The sequence below is a fragment of the Bactrocera dorsalis genome, chromosome 2 (genome assembly GCF_023373825.1).
Source record: "Bactrocera dorsalis isolate Fly_Bdor chromosome 2, ASM2337382v1, whole genome shotgun sequence".
Lineage (NCBI taxonomy): Eukaryota > Metazoa > Arthropoda > Insecta > Diptera > Tephritidae > Bactrocera > Bactrocera dorsalis.
The window spans coordinates 85,811,140-85,828,648 of NC_064304.1; the positions used below are offsets into that span (position 1 = coordinate 85,811,140).

Below are 17,509 nucleotides of genomic sequence, written 5' to 3' on the forward strand. Positions count from 1 at the left end.
ACTCTGCTACGGGATAGGCAATCATCGCCATAAACTTGTTTCATCAACTGAAACGTTTCGTTTTACCAATTTTAAAACAAAATTTAATGTTGGCTCTTTGTTCAAAGCTCATTTTCGCACCGATAACACAAACATACCGACACTTAAAACGAAATAACTTCACTTTCAATTGATGAAATGTCATGAAATGAATGTCGAACTGGACAATCGATAAAAATAGCTGATTCTAGCGACATATAGATGGTGCCACAAGGAGGGGCTAGATTCAAAAAGTCCTGCTTACTTTGGAACAATCCTTTTATATAATCATATTTAATAAATATTTCGGACATTTTAACTACAAAAATATTCTATTTAATGCAAGACCAATCGTTGATTATGTACGAAATTGATTGAAATTATTTCCTATTCTGCTTCCATGGATTTTCCTTTCGTTTCCGGTAAAAATATGTATAAATATACGGTGGTAACAACACTTATTGTCGCTGAGCTGTACATGGTAGTGGATACTCCCAATTCAAATAGGAAATATGGATATATTTTCAGCATAATAAATAATAGCAAACTGAATATAGTCATTGCCATTGGTAGTGCTAGAGTGCGAATCTGCAGAAAAAGAAAAAAACATTAAAAATTATTTAGTTATTAACACGAAATTCAGAGCAAATTTTTAAGCGATCGCAAAACTTAATTTTTCGATAATTTAACTTATCCGAATTAATATGTCTGTTATTATATAACTCACTTTTGTCGGCATAATTTCAACCAGAATAACGAAGCAACTACCAAAAAGTCCACTTGCTGTAAAGAAGACCACAATCATCATTAAGACAAGTGGCACCCAATAATACACCTCCAACATCTCCTTGTCTGCGAGCTGGATGAAGGCACCAAAGATAAACATACCGACAGACATGCCTATTGTGGACAAAAATAACATCGCTCTTCTACCAAGATACTCTACTAATAGTGCGGCAACACAACAACCGATAATATGCGTGATACCAACTATATTTGTACAGAAGTATGGGTCCATTACCGAACCAGATGCGGTAAATATCGAAGTCATATAGTTGAGAGAAGCGAAACAGCCCGACAACTGATAAAGACTGCACAGCACAGCGCCGTTAGCCAACGCCTTGAGTGCAGATTTTGTAACTATAAAAAAGTAAGATCTGCAAATATTTCTGGGATGTTTAGTACGCTTCAGGGATACTTACGAAAGTCATCTATAGTGATAGGTTGGCTGGAGTCACCGTTCAAAATATTCCTACTTAGCTCTTCAAATTCACTTTGCACCGTTTCCGACGTTTTCTCACTTCTTAAGCCGTTATAAAAGTCAAAAGCTGCTTTGGCTTCCACAATATTATTGCTTCTTAATAGGCTTTGTGGTGTCTCCGGAAAGAAATATAGAGCTATTAGAAACACAATTGAAACGAGCAACCCGATACAAGGTATTACATGGTAGTTCAGTACAGAGGGCAGTACAAAACCGATTATAGTGCCACCACTGAGGAACAGCGTTCCCGACGAAATAATAGCGCCCCGGATGCTGTAACAAAAGTGATTACATTAAGCGTAAAGTCACACCCATCAAAAATAATTTTGTTGTTTCATTGCGTACTTTTTGTTTAAAATTTCGCTCTGAAAAATCGGTGTGATCTGCAACAGGCCACCGCCAGTGACACCAGCGAGGAAACGTCCTGCATACAGATAGTCGATATTTTGAACAAAGTAGGCCAATACCCAGAAAAGCTAATAAAAATAATAGGTGGATTATTAATTTATTAATAAAGAATTTTATTTCGCTTACCATGTGTGGAAGAGGCAGAATATACAAATTAAATTTGCGTCGAAAGCGATTTATAGTTACTGCAAACAGAAGGGTGCCAGCTAAGAAGCCAAAACCAAACATCGCACTAATCCAGGAAATCTCTTCAACAGTAACAGAAAAACTTAACGGTGTTTTAGGTGATTGTATAATTTCTACTATCGGTGACATACATCCCGTGCTAAAACCATGTGCGAAGATGATAATTTGAACTGAAATGCAAAATAAACAATTGCATATCTTTTTTATATATAAAAATTATGTGTCACGTTGTTTGTCCTGTTTGTCAGCGATGAATTCCTAAACGACTGAACCGATTTTAGTAAAATTTAGTACATTGCGTCCAGTTTGAACCAACTTAGAAGATAGGATAGTAAAAACAATTCAAAAATAAAGAAATATAGCGAGAGCTTTATTAAATGGACGCTATATTAAGCGGACATCACCATTAACCATCCACATTGGCCGCTCCCACTATTTGTCGAATTTTATTGAGCACAATCTATTAAGCGAACAACTCTATTAACTGAACACAAAGGCTGGTAACCAGATATTTAGAAAGCAGCCTTAAGTACGTTATTTTTTCCAATGAAATTTATTTGCATGAAAATATTCAAAATTAAAGCTGAAGTGCAATCCTTTGGATTCCTATACAGACAAAAACGTTTTGGCCTTTATTCGTAAATAAAATTTTAACTGTATTGTATAAAATGTATCTCAGCAACGCGTGGCCGGATCCGCTAGTATACTTAATGGCTTAGGTCCACTGATTGACTCTCGAGAGAGAGAGATCGCACTTGGAAACTCCCATAGTTGGATCTCATGTATCAACAAATCACTTTGAACCCAGCACAAGTATGTATGCTTATGGATTCTTTTGTATTACCGCTAACGCAAGTGCATATCTGAATGTGTGAGATCTAAAGTCTTGATCTTACGAAGGAGAAGTAGTCAAAGCATACATTTACATGGGGCCAAAAAGATCTTTCGATGATCTTGCGGTGGATAAACCAAAGTAAATGTATAATTTTTCGGCTGCGTACAAAGTCTATAAGTTAGGAGGAGGTTGATCTTAACAGGCTTTCCCTTGGACAGCTTAGGATACCGATAAATTGAGGAACATGAAACTCCAAATATAATTGCTTATAAGACTCCTATAAACATACAAATTTCTCACTCCAATGTGAGCGCGGCAAGGTGCTCTTGCTAAATCATCGACTTTGCAGTTACCAATGTTGAAATGAGTCTGATAAATGAAGTTCTACTTGTATATTGATGCTAGTTAGAAAACATAAGCGATACAATTCAAGTTTGCTACTGTACACTAAAATACATATGAATCCTATATCCTCTAAACTTACTCGTGAGTGCGCCTAATATTTGCATGCGATATTGTTTTCTAAAAATCATCAATTTATTCTCCAGCATTCTGTTGTTAAATCCAAATCGCGAAGAAGTAAAAATGCACAAAAATACTTTTAATCGTCGAATTCACTTCAGTTCCACCAGAGTGGCTCACGACCTGTTCGTTTTGCCTAGTTAACGTGTACTAATTTAATATTCAAAAGACAACTGCACTTATTATAACTGTAATAGTATTTGCGCAATAAATAATAAATGGTTTATCTGCGAAATTATTACTAAAGGCACAATATTTGTTATTAAAGCAGAATTATTTAATATGTTTTGATGGTTTTCTTTTTATAAGTATAGTATATGACAGTTATTGCGAGCAGTAAAACCTTTTAAGGGACTGGTGTAGAGTTGACATTTTGATATAATTAAGTTAAGAATGTGGAAATTGCGCTGCTGCGAACTGCGCTCTAATGACAAGGGAAGATAGGCTTATAAAGGCGTTCAAACAAGAACATGTCGAAATCCTCTCGTTTTACAACTCAATCCCTGAAAATTTGAATGACTGCGTCGCAGAATCTACTCACGGCGGTTTTTGCTAACATACGTGGAATATGTGGAGGGGTGAAGGCGCTGGCGAAGAAGCGCAGTGAGTTTTTTCACGAATGCGTAAAGGATAGGAGGGAGTGTTAGGGAGTAGTTTTCTGAAAGAAGCTCGCCGTCAATCTAAGCTTAAGTCTACCAGACCTCTGTAGTGTCTTCAGGAAGAGGTGGCTGTTATTAAAGTGAAAATTTTTGTTTGTTCTCTTTTATTCGTGAAGCGGTGCATAAATTCTATGCTGAATCGACCAACATACGACCATACATTAATTTACTATATTTCATGGCACGACGTGACATATGTATAAAGACAAAACGTTATTTTCTGAGCGCACTGTATTTACATATAAAAATTGAAAACAGCCTTTACCACAGCAATAATAAAATACTATAATAGGATAACAAAATAAAAATTTATTTAGTAGCTCATATTTATTTGACGGGTAATATGCGAATGTATTTACACAACGATGTTTTATCTTTTATTATATTACGAAATATGCATATATAAATGAAATAATACTTTTATTACGGATCGTTCAATGCCAAATGTTCAAATTTTTATTCAAGTACATCATTCACTAGGAGGCAGTCAAAGATATTGTTTATAATTCCACTTGGGATGGCATTTAGTGTCTGTCGGAAATTGGTCGCGTCCGAAATGCGGTCGATACGAGTATATTGTTCAAGTTTATACACATGCTGGATGAATGTTCTCCAAATGTTTCTAGGAGGAGGCTCTGCTTCAAGTAGGTGACTGCAGGGAAGGTTTGTGCGAAAATACCCGAGCAGAAACTGCTTGGGGATAAGTATGCTATGCTCTGTACAGCATTTTGGGTCTCACCTCACTCGATGGGAAACATCAGAAGGCTTCAGTATCTTCTTCATCTGCGTTATGCTATATCCGGCGTAGTTGACGGCCAATTGCAATGTATTATATGTTGCTCCTTGCCTTTGCTTCAAGTTTTGCCGAGGAAATTTTGAGGTCGAGTCTCTACTCCTTGGTCCAGTTTAAGACTCCTTGCAGTGAAGTTCCGGAACGATTCCCACAACAGCCGGCCAAGGGCTGTTATTTCGAAGATTCGGGTGAATGGCTATCCATCCGTTTACACCTGCTAGCGATAACTTAGAGCAAATTGAATTATAGGGACAAAGCAAAAAAAGTTTTGTTCTCATTCGGAGGGGGGTGGTACATATTACATATGGGTTAACAACAAAATGCTATAAAGTGTTATAATTATTCGATCTGCATGTCATATGTATGTATGTATATCTGTACTTAGTACCAAAATGTATCAATATATCGGGCCAATACTTCCCCTATATCTATACCACCTATTAGGATTAGGTATGGAAAAAATGGTATGGTATGGTCAAAATAGTCGGTCAGCAAAATGCATCAGCTGCCATATACTATGTAAAATGATTATCGCTTTAGTAGTGAACTTTATACCAAATGTATTCGATTTTCCAGTTGATTTTATACCATTTACCTTTTATCATTAGATGCGATATTTTAAAAAAGTAGATGTTTTCTTAACAGAGTCACAGGACACTAAGCATGATTGCAATTCATTCTCAATTTCGTCGAATAACTAATGTTGAATTTATTTGCGCCATTTTTCTCTCGACATGTTGCAACAGTTAAGTCAACACCTGAATGTATTTCCTCATCTTTGATACTTGTAAAAGTACAAATGCTCAGTAACAACCATTTTGACATTACTCAATAAATCCTCGAAAATCCTTATATCCTTATGATCTAAGTAGAGTTCCTATTTCCAATAGCCTTCTTTTTAACAGGTCACGCGTGCTTCGTGTCAAGCTGAACAACGTTTACAATTCGTTTAACTTTATTACGAAAATTCATGTTCTGTAAAGATTTTGTTTCGCTTCTCTCAACTTATGGCCACCTAATCACCGTTCACAGCAATTCGGACTGACGTATGGAACGACTTGGCGAATTTTACATCGAGATATTAAATTGAAACACAGCTTGTGCAAGAACTGAAGCCGCTCGACTTTCCATACGAAATCGCTTCGCTCTGTCGCTCTAAAAAAATTTCAAGAAAATACGAAGTTTTCAATCCAAATTTTGTTCAGCGAAGAGCAACCTGAAGGGATTAAAAATCTGCCATTTTTTCCAGAAAAAACAACAGTTTGGTGTGTGTGGCCAGTGGTTCATATATCTTCAAAAATGATGCCAGTGAGAATGTAACCGTCAAGGGCGATAGGTATAGGGGTAAGATAACCGACTATTTGATGCCTGAAATTAAAGCTCGTGATCTCGACGACATTTGGCTTCAGGCAATGCCACCCTCCGTAAAACGCATCAATCAATAGAGTTATTGAGAGAACACTTCGGTGGACAGATAATTTCACATTTTGGGTCGGCCTATTGGTCACCAAAACTGTGTGTTATCACACCTTCGACTTTTTACTGTGGAGTCTAAAATCTAAATCTAAAATCTATGCGGACAGTCCCGTTTCCATTCATTCATTCATTCATTCCATTCCGTTGCTAGTTACCAGTCGAAATGCTCGAACGAGTCCTCGAAAATTGAACTCAACGGATGGACCATCTGATATGTAGCTGTGGCCAACATTTGAAAGAGATAATTTTCAAAAATCTAATACCAAAAAATGTTCTTCCGAATGATAGTAAACATTCCGAATTAAATTTAAAGTTTCAGTGTTTTTTCTTAAAAAAAAAAAGTAGGAAACTTCGAAATGGATCAGCCTCCACCAGGAGGCGCTAAATTCAAAAAGTCCTGTTTACTTTGGAACAATCCTTTTACATATATCATATTTAATAAATATTTCGGACATTTTAACTACAAAAATATTCTATTTAATGCAAGACCAATCGTTGACTATGTACGAAATTGATTGAAATTATTTCCTATTTTGCTTCCATGGATTTTCCTTTCGTTTCCGGTAAAAATGTGTACAAATATACGGTGCTAACCACACATACTGTCGCTGAGCTATACATGGTAGTGGAGACACCCAGTTCAAATAGGAAAAATGGATATATTTTCAGCATAATGAATACTAGCAAACTGAAAAAAGTCATTGCCATTGGTAGAGTTAGATTGTGAATCTGTCGAAAAAGAAAAAATCATTAAAATTTATTTAGTTAAGAAAACGAAATTCAGAGCAAATTTTTAAGCGAAAACAAAACTTAATTTTTCGATAATTTAACGTATCGGAATTAATATGTTTGTTATTATATAACTCACTTTTGTCGGCATATTTTCAACCAGAATAACGAAAAAACTACTAAAAAGTCCACTTGTTGTAAAAAAGACCACGATCATCATTAAGACAAGTGGCGCCCAATAATACACCTCCAACATCTCCTTGTCAGCGAGCTGGATGAAGGCGCCAAAGATAAACATACCGACAGACATGCCTATTGTGGACAAAAATAACAGCGCTCTTCTACCAAGATGTTCTACTAATAGTGTGGCAAAACAGCAACCGATAATATGCGTGATACCAACGATATTTGTACAGAAGTATGGATCCATTACCGAACCAGATGCGGTAAAAATCGAAGTCATATAGTTGAGAAAAGCGTAACAGCCCGACAACTGATAAACACTGCACAGCACAGCGGCGTTAGCAAACGCCTTGAGTGCAGATTTTTCGACTATAAAAAAGTAAGATCTGCAAATATTTCTGGGATCTTTAGTATGCTTCAGGGATACTTACGAAAGTCATCTATAGTGATAGGTTGACTGGAGTCACCGTTCAAAATATTCCTACTGAGCTCTTCAAATTCACTTTGCACCGTTTCCGAAGCTTTCTCACTTTTTAAGCCGTTATAAAAGTCAAAAGCTGCTTTGGCTTCCAGAATATTATTGCTTCTTAATAGGCTTTGTGGTGTCTCCGGAAAGAAATATAGAGCTATTAGAAACACAATTGAAATGAGCAACCCGATACAAGGTATTACATGGTAGTTCAGTACAGATGGCAGTACAAAGCCCATTACAGCGCCACCACTGAGGAACAACATTCCCGACGACATAATAGCGCCCCGGATGCTGTAACAAAAGTGATTACATTAAGCGTAAAGTCACGCCCATCAATAATAATTTTGTTGCTTCATTGCGAACTTTTTGTTTAAAATTTCGCTCTGAAAAATCGGTCCGATCAGGAACAGCCCGCCGCCAGTGACACCAGCGAGGAAACGTCCTGCATACAGATAGTCGATATTTTGAACAAAGTAGGCCAGTACCCAGAAAAGCTAATAAAAATAATAGGTGGATTATTAATTTATTAATAAAGAATTTTATTTCGCTTACCATGTGTGGAAGAGGCAGAATATACAAATTAAATTTGCGTCGAAAGCGATTTATAGTTACTGCAAACAGAATGGTGCCAGCTAAGAAGCCAAAACCAAACATCGCACTAATCCAGGAAATCTCTTCAACAGTAACAGAAAAACTTAACGGTGTTTTAGGTGATTGTATAATTTCTACTATCGGTGACATACATCCCGTGCTAAAACCATGTGCGAAGATGATAATTTGAACTGAAATGCAAAATAAACAATTGCATATCTTTTTTATATATACAAATTATGTGTCACGTTGTTTGTCCTGTTTGTCCGCGATGAATTCCTAAACGACTTAACCGATTTTAGTAAAATTTAGTACACTGCGTCCAGTTTGAACCAACTTAGAAGATAGGATAGTAAAAACAATTCAAAAATAAAGAAATATAGCGAAAACTCTATTAAATGGACGCTATATTAAGCGGACATCACCATTAACCATCCACATTGGCCGCTCCCACTATTTGTCGAATTTTATTAAGCACAATCTATTAAGCGAACAACTCTATTAACTGGACACAAAGGCTGGTAACCAGATATTTAGACAGTAGCCTAAAGTTCGTTATTTTTTCCAATGAAATTTATTTGCATGAAAATATTCAAAATTAATGCTGAAGTGCAATCCTTTGGATTCCTATACCGACAACCAACCCTTATTTTCCCAAGCTCTGATAAGTTTCCGGGGTGGGAGGAAGTGCTGGACCTCACGCTATCAACAGACACAGACAGTCTCGTTGTGGATAACTGGAGGGTATCCGATGAGCCTTCCATGTCGGATCACTCCTGGATACTCTTCAGCATCCGCGAAAAATACAGTGCTCCTCTCACATATTGGAACCCTAGAAGAACAGCGTGGGACAAATTTACCAGTGTAGCAACAAAATGCCTTGAAAAAGGAGGCAATAAGAGTATTAGAAATCCTCAGGAACTAGATTCAGAAGTAGAGAAGTTGGGAAAAATCTTAACCACAACTTTCAATAAATCTACTCCGCTAACAGTTTTGAAAAAGAAAAAGTCTCTTCCTTGGTGGAACAGTGAACTCAAGAATTTGAGAACACAACTAAGGAAAGCTTTCAATGAGAGTTTTAGAAAAAAAAAATCTGACAGCCATATAAAGATATGTACATATAATAAAAGACCACAAAAAAGCAGTCAGGAAAGCTAAAAACAATTCATGGCGATCTTTCTGCACATCTATAGAAAGTTACCGCTAGGCTGAGCAAAATGCTATCCAAAGGTCATATTAATACTGCCTACATTAGCGCGGAAGGAAGTGATTGAACCTCCTCGGCAAAAGAGTCTCTGGAGGTACTAATTACAACACACTTCCCCGGGAGTCAGCAAACGCCTTCAACGAGGGTTCAACCAGAACCACCGTTGAACACAGCTGATTATCGAAGCCAAATAATAGACAAAAGCAAAATCAAATATGCCATAAATAGTTTTGCACCTTTTAAAGCGGCAGGTTCTGTCGGGATTATGCCCATAATGCTGCAAAAACTGGTAGACTGGTGGCATGGATGACACCGTGTGCAGATGGATACTATCGATGCTTGAGAATAGGAAGATTATTGCTTCAAACGGCGCTGCAACACAAACAAGTTATGTGAGTAGAGGGACGCCTCAAGCAGGGGTCCTCTCTCCGCTTCTATGGGTTGTAGCGCTGAACGAAATACTACTCCAACTAAATGGTGGAGGAGTGAAAGCAGTAGCGTATGCTGCCGATATAGTGTTGTTGGTATCAGGCATGTTTCCTTTAACAGTCAGCGAGATTATGGAAAGAGCACTTCGAAGGTTAAACCTATGGGCTAAAAACAATGGACTAGGAGTTAACCCGAACAAAACAGAACTGATGCTATTCACAAGCAGAACCAAAATACCTCAGTTTCAACTTCCGGTACTAAACGGTACAACACTCACTCTATCCCCCACAGCTAAATACTTGGGGGTGGTGATTTACACCAAACTGTCCTGGGAAATTAATATTGAAAAAAGAATACCTACTATACTTGTAAGAGAATCGTCAACAAGAATTGGGGCCTCAAACCAAATATAATCATGTGTATGTATACGGCAGTCATAAGACCTATACTTACATATGGAGCTCTGGTATGCTATGGGGTGTTACTGGTGCAATCAGGTTATGTCCGACTGATGAGCTCAATGTGATCCTGCATCAACTACCAATGGACAAATTTATACACAAAACAGCAGCTATTGCGGCGATAAGAGTAAAAGAATTGGGAGGTTGGAATCAGCAGAACTACGGACATAGTATAATCCTAAAGAAGCTCACCATTAATAAATCAGACTACATTCTTCCAAAGCTGGATTTCAATAGACACTTCCAGGCGAGGATACCATCTAGACGATAATGGAGAAGAGGTTCAATAGGAGAGGAGGATACCATCTCAGTCTATACCGGCGTGTCAAAAATGAACTGCGGAGTAGACACGGCGGTATTCTCCGCTGATCTAGGCATATCTCTCTCTATACGTCTACCGAACTCGGCTAGCATCTTCCAAGCAGAAGTACTAGGCATAGAAAAAACCTGCGAAGTTCTATTAGAAAACCACGGGAATATACATAAAGCAACTATATTTACGGATAGCCAGGCAGCACTCCTGGCCTTGTCTTCACCCATGATAAATTCCAGCATAATTGACAATTGCAAGAGAGCAGTAAGCTCAATAAAAGACAAGTTCCAACTAGACTTGATCTGGATTCCCGGCCACAGGAACATTTTCGGTAACGAAAAAGCAGACGAGTTGGCAAAGGAGCTTTCCTCAACGAATCCGAGGCGGAGCTAATAATTGTCAATAGACAATTTCAACAACTTGCAAATAACAGGTGGAAAAACATTTCAAAATGCCCCTGGATTGCCAAAGAGCTAGTAGTTCAGTTAAGCTCCTGCGTTCGACTTTAAGCCAAAAGGAACTAAGAAACTCGCAGTCGCAGGGAAGCTGATTGTCAACGAACGCCTGCTGAGGGCACGTGAGGTCTATACTTTCCGTGCTAGAACGCAAGATGACATCGGAGACTCAACTCTTTCTCACTCCGATGTGAGCGTAGCAAGGTGCACCCTCTTGCTAAATCATCGACTTTGCAGTTACCAGTGTTGAAGTGAGTCTGATAAATGAAATTCTGTATTGATGCTAGTTAGAAAACATAAGCGATACAATTCAAGTTTGCCACTGTACACTAAAATACATACATATGAATCCTATATCCTCTAAACTTACTCGTGAGTGCGCCTAATATTTGCATGCGATATTGTTTTCTAAAAATCATCAATTTATTCTCCAGCATTCTGTTGTTAAATCCAAATCGCGAAGAAGTAAAAATGCACAAAAATACTTTTAATCGTCGAATTCACTTCAGTTCCACCAGAGTGGCTCACGACCTGTTCGTAGCGCCTAGTTAACGTATACTAATTTAATATTCAAAAGACAACTGCAGTTATTATAACTGTAATAAATTATAAATGGTTTATCTGCGAAATTATTATTAAAGCCACAATATTTATTATTAAAGTACAATTATTTAATATATTTTAATGTTTTTCTTTTTATAAGTATATGACAGCTATAAATTGCGAACGGTAAAACCTTTTAAGGGACTGGTGTAGGGTTCACATTTTGATATAATTTAGTTAAGAATATTAACCATTTTCGCGGGCAATTATCAAGTAACTTTGGTGAAATGCCGTTGATACTTTAGACAGCTTTCTATTTATTTATTCCCTCGAATGTTCTCCAAATTTTCAAGTTTCCCAAGTAGCATACTCCTCATTACTAGTCAATCAGCTCTGAACCTTTTGAAGTCAAATTCTGCTCCTTGCTCTTATAAATATTTCGGGTCATTAGCAGTCAAGCCTCTAATGTTCTACAGTGAAACCTTCTTGTGGAGAGCGCTCAGAAAGGTAGTTAGTGTAATCTTGAACGTGCTCAAAGAGCGGCGCTCATATGCATCTCCGGTGGACTACACCAACACTAGCACTTTATGCTATACTACAGTTAGCCGCAGTGGAAATTGCGATGCTGCGAACTAATGACAAGGGAAGATGGGCCTATAAAGGCGTTCAAACAAGAACATGTCGAAATCCTCTCGTTTTTCAACTCAATCCCTGAAAATTTGAATGACTGCGTCGCAGAATCTACTCACGGCGGTTTTTGCTAACATACATGGAATATGTGGAGGGGGTGAAGTCTCTGGAGAAGAAGCGCAGTGAAATGTGGTCGATATATTATTCAAGTTCATAGACATGCTGGATGAATGTTGAACTCAACGGATGGACTATCTGACACGTAGCCGCGGTTTAGTGATAATAAACGTTTCGAATTAAATTTAAAGTTTCAGTGAGGGAGCTTCGAAATGGATCAGCCTTTATGTGGAATAAAGGTAATTCGTGGACAGATTTCACATATTTTTGTCATTAAACTATGACATATCTAGTGTTATACCTTTACTTAATTTTCCTAAAGTATGTACCTCACATTTGCGCTGATATTTCCAGTATAAAATAAGCTGAAGTTCGAAATTTTTTATATGAGTTATATGACGACAAGAGCACATTAATGTAAGTAGACGATTCTCAACAAATTTCAAGAATACATACTATAACTCCCAAAATTGTCCAATATTTTCGGAAAAAGTCAGCCATAGCTTCATATATTCGCTATCTGGTGGCTTGAAAAGGTATGGTATGCACGATTTATATGCAATAATCATACAGAATTTTTATCAATAAAATAATCAATATAATATCAGAATGTTATTATACAAATTTAGTTGATGTGGTTAGCTCCTGAGATTTGAAATTTTAAAAGTGGAAAAATGGATGAGACTAAATCGAATGCTTCTCGCGTATTTGCAAGGTAAACAGGACATTAAACAAAAAACAGAACAAATGGTTTTTTTCGGCAAAATCAGTCTATTTTATTAAACTAATCTCCTTCTGCTTCAATACGATGCAAGCCTTTTGAATTGCCTCTACGTCTGCATAAAGCTTTCCGTTCACGGGCAAATGCATTTTTCCGAAAAGGAAGAAGTCGCACGGTGCCATATCAGGTGAATACGGGGAGTGGTTAATGGTTAAAATGTGATTTTTAGTCAAATAAACCTCTTCAATGATGTTCTTCGAATGTTGGATTCTGAGCAGTTTCTGGTCTGTGTTCGAAGCTCATTTTCGCATCGATAACACAAACATACCGATACTTAAAACGCAATAACATCACTTTCAATCGATGAAATGTCATGAAGTTCTCACTGGACAAACGATAAAAATATCACATTCTAACGCACTAGTCAACATATAGATGGCGTCACCAGGGGGCGCTAGATTCGAAAAGTCCAGTTTCCTTTGGAATGCACCTTGTGTATGTATATTTCGATTGGTTGTAGGCGTTTCTTTGGGAATAAACTAGATATTTTAGGGACCATTTTGAACCTAAAGCATTTAATATTGTAAAATGGCGAAGTTATTATAATTTTAGTTGAAAATATTTATTGTATGTATCAAATTATTGTAATTTTAAAATAATAATTGAATGGTCTTCGTTTTTTTGAAATCTTTATTCTGAACAAAACTCGCCTAATTTGTTTTAACTTCCTCTTTAAACTTACTAAATTTAAACTTGTTCAAAACGACTACTTAAATTCGTATTATTTTAAAGATGTTGGAAACTTCGAATTTACGAAATATCTAATTTGCAAATTTAAAAATTTAATTCAAGTTTTCCTTAAAAGTTAAGAAAAAAACCCATACACACTGATAAATAAAGGTATCTAATCCTTCTCCATTGATTTGCCTTTAGTTTCCGGTAGAAAAATATACAGATAAATACCAGCAATCACACAAACACTTGCACAAGAATACATTGTAACGGTAATACCCAAATTAAATAAGAAAAATGGATACAGCTTCAATGTTATAAACACCAATATGCTGTTAAATAACATACAAATCGATAAAGCCTGGACGCGGATCTAAAGAAAAGCACATTATTTGTTAAATAAATTAAAATTCTTCTCAATCTATTTTAATATTCACCTTCGCCGGATGCATCTCGACGACAATGGTGAAGAATATACCGAAAACTCCGTAAGAAGCCGTAAATACCACTAACATCATGAATATGATTGGCACCCAGTTGTAGGCGGCCTTCGTTTCTTCGTCGGTAAATTGCACAAATGCACCAAACCCATACATGCCAACCATCATGCCGACGGCCGATGATAGAAGTAAAGGTCGACGGCCGAAACGTTCGACCAACACCGTAGCCGATAGCGAGCCCAATATCTGTACGAATCCCATTACGATGGCGCTAACATTTGGGTCGATGGTCGAACCGGAGGCGGCGAATACATTCGCCATGTAATTGATAATTGCAAAACTGCCAGACAGCTGGTTGAGTAAACACAAAATGGCGGCAGTGAAGAAATTGAAAAGTGTAGATCTATTAACTGATATAAAAATTTTAATTACAGGATTGCAATTAGAACGAAGTTTCATATTTGAGTTTCAACCTACAAAAATCCTTGAGTGTGACGGGCACTGATAGGCCACCAAGATCAATAGCAGCCTTCAGTTCTTTGAATTCACTAATTGCCACAGACGGTTGTGTAGCAAAGCATTCTACATTTGTCTCTGGTTCAATATTTTTATAGAAGTTGAAGGACAATTCAGCCTCCTTCTCACGACCATGCTTCAATAAACACTGTGGTGTCTCGGGAAGGAACAAATTTCCCACGAGGTAAATAATAGGCAACACAATAATGATGCAGGGTATAAGGTAGTAATCGAGATAAGTCGCCAATATGTAACCGCACAACAAACCGGTGCTGAAAAACATCATAGCCATGGCTGTAAGGGCACCGCGTATGCTGAAATGATAAGGAAAAGGTAGGAGATGAGAGGATGTCCATTTGAGTTCGTGCACAGCTGCGATATCGATTTCGACACAACGTACTCTTTATCCGTTATTTCACTTATATAGACCGGTACAACTAAGAAGATGCCGGCGCTGGCAAGTCCAGCGCAAAAACGACCCACATACAAATATTCGACACTTTGCACCAGGTAATTGAGTATCCAGAAAATCTACAAGAATAGCGTTTCATTCTACAAAGTATTTCAAGTTTTATTGCTACTTTTTACCATATGCGGGAACGCCAAAATGTAGATATTCAGTTTGCGACCGAGGCGATCCAGTGTGAGTCCAAAGAACACATTTCCTGCTATGAAGCCCAAACCAAAAGTCGAACCAATCCAGGAAGCGTCTTCAGTAGTGATTGGAAAATCCAGCGGAGAAGCGGGAGATTGGAGAATATTCAATGTGGGTGAGAGCCAGCCTAGACCAGCTGCATGAGCGAATGTCATAATATGTTCTGGAAGAAGAAAACAAGAATGGTTTCTATGAAATTAAGGCTGAGAGTGTATGTACGACAAATCCCTGAACTTTACTGCAAAAATAAAAACAACAAGTAAATAATCGGGACAGGACATTCTCATCACGATCTTTCACAGCGCAATCGCAGAAATTATACCTCGACCACGCCTATATTTATATATTTGCTTTAGAACACAGTTTTTTTGCCTTTACAATGGTCTACTTATATTACCGTCATCCCATATTTGTCCAATTTTATGGCTTCGCACAGTTTAATTAGAATAGACGCACCAAACTATGGTGAAATTGATAAGCTTTCTCGGAAATTTGTGCTCACTCACATATGGTTAGAGAAGATTTTACTTTAGAGCATGCTGTCCGGTGTTGTAAAATATGTTATTATTTCAAAATAATTAACAAACTAACCTGTCAAGGTGGCGAGAATTTGCCTGCGGTAACGTTTATTAAAAATCGCCAATTTCGATTTCGCATGCATTTTGTTAAGTAATTATTCCGAAAAACTTAAAAACTTTACCCTAATCAATGTGTGCGAAATAATCTAACATGAATAGTGAAATCCGTTCTTACTTTAGAAAGAGAAAAAAATTCGCGCGACTTGCTTCATTGCAAACTAATTTTCCAACTGACAGGTTTCGAAAGTGTTCGGTTGTTTGCTTGTTAGAACTTGTCGTTAATCCTAATTTAAATGCAAAAAAGAAAAAACTAACAGTTAGGTGTTTAATTAGTATATCTGTAAATAGTATACATTTGATAAGAATAACTTTTATAGCTCCGCGCAGTGATAAGTTACTCATTTTGGAATGTGCGCAGTCTACTCAACTCATCTTTGAAACTGATTTGCTCGCCTCTCGCACGTTATGCTCTTTGGAGCATTGCTAATTTTATGTGGTTAATTGTTGGAGAAAGTATTAATGATTTCGTTCAGCTGAAAAAAAGTTTTCAAATAATTAATCAGCTTTCGAATTATAACTCGATATTCATCCAACAGATGAAATGCACTCCAACTTAAAAAATAGGGGTTACATCCAGGTTGTAGAAAAAACAACCTTTTCTACGAGTATTATATATAATATTTATAGAAATCACACACTCATATGAACCAGTGATCAACAGTACAACTGAAATGTACTCAACACTTATATATGACTATTTACATACGTACAATGTTATTTACGTATGTACATATATTTCGCGAATAAAACAAATTTTAATTATAGAAAATCGCTTTATTGCTTTCCAAATATCCTTTTGCAAGCGGTTAAATGTCAAAGTTGGAAGTGCTTCGAACAACTTTTGCTGGATTATCTTGAAACACCCATACAATCGGCTGCTGTTTACATTCGGATTCATACGTGTAAATTCACTATTCATAGTTGTCCCAATCTCACGATATGCCATATGACAATCTGGCAATATCAGTCTGCGTACAACAACAATAATTTTCGGATCAGAATAGGACTTTTTAAATTTCAAAGTTTCCGAAACGTCACACGTTGCCAAATCACGAAATGTAAATGGCAACCTACGTAATTACAAATACGTCCGGTATGTACATACATATAAACTAGAATATCGTTGGTATAAAGAGAGCATAAGTACTATTTTTAATGTCAACAGTTATGGTGGGAAAATATGAAAAATACACTATCATGATAGCAGTTTATTTATTTATTTATTTAATATACTTGTATTATCTTATGTAGATATCACATCAAATAAATAAATAAAACTGCGTAGACCTTGCTGCAATGCCTTACACTTTAAAGTAAAACCGATCATAACAAGTGTAATAAAACTAAACCTAGCTGGTATCTGGGGAATTTTAAGGAAATTTTGTGTCTTTCTTGCAAAATAAAATTTTGCATCATAGCGGACTTAACGAAACTTTTAACGAAAAATACGGCTAAAAACGGGTTCAGTTTGGGGAACAGTAAAAATCAAACGGAGCGAAATCTTCATAATATGGTGGTT

The 17,509-nt window shown here is 36.9% G+C and overlaps 1 protein-coding gene across 1 annotated transcript; it reads right to left on the reverse strand.

The window, feature by feature from the left end:
• Positions 1 to 279: 279 nt before the first annotated feature.
• Positions 280 to 16,165, reverse strand: LOC105222705 (uncharacterized). The gene is made up of 11 exons (XM_049447060.1): positions 15,944 to 16,165; positions 15,286 to 15,515; positions 15,098 to 15,228; positions 14,659 to 15,011; positions 14,179 to 14,591; positions 13,916 to 14,114; positions 8,095 to 8,324; positions 1,625 to 1,755; positions 1,221 to 1,552; positions 746 to 1,158; positions 280 to 606 (listed from the first exon to the last, which is right to left on the reverse strand). Exons 1-11 carry the CDS (start codon positions 16,011 to 16,013, stop codon positions 406 to 408), a joined length of 2,703 nt encoding a protein of 900 aa, XP_049303017.1. The 5' UTR covers positions 16,014 to 16,165; the 3' UTR covers positions 280 to 405.
• Positions 16,166 to 17,509: the final 1,344 nt, after the last annotated feature.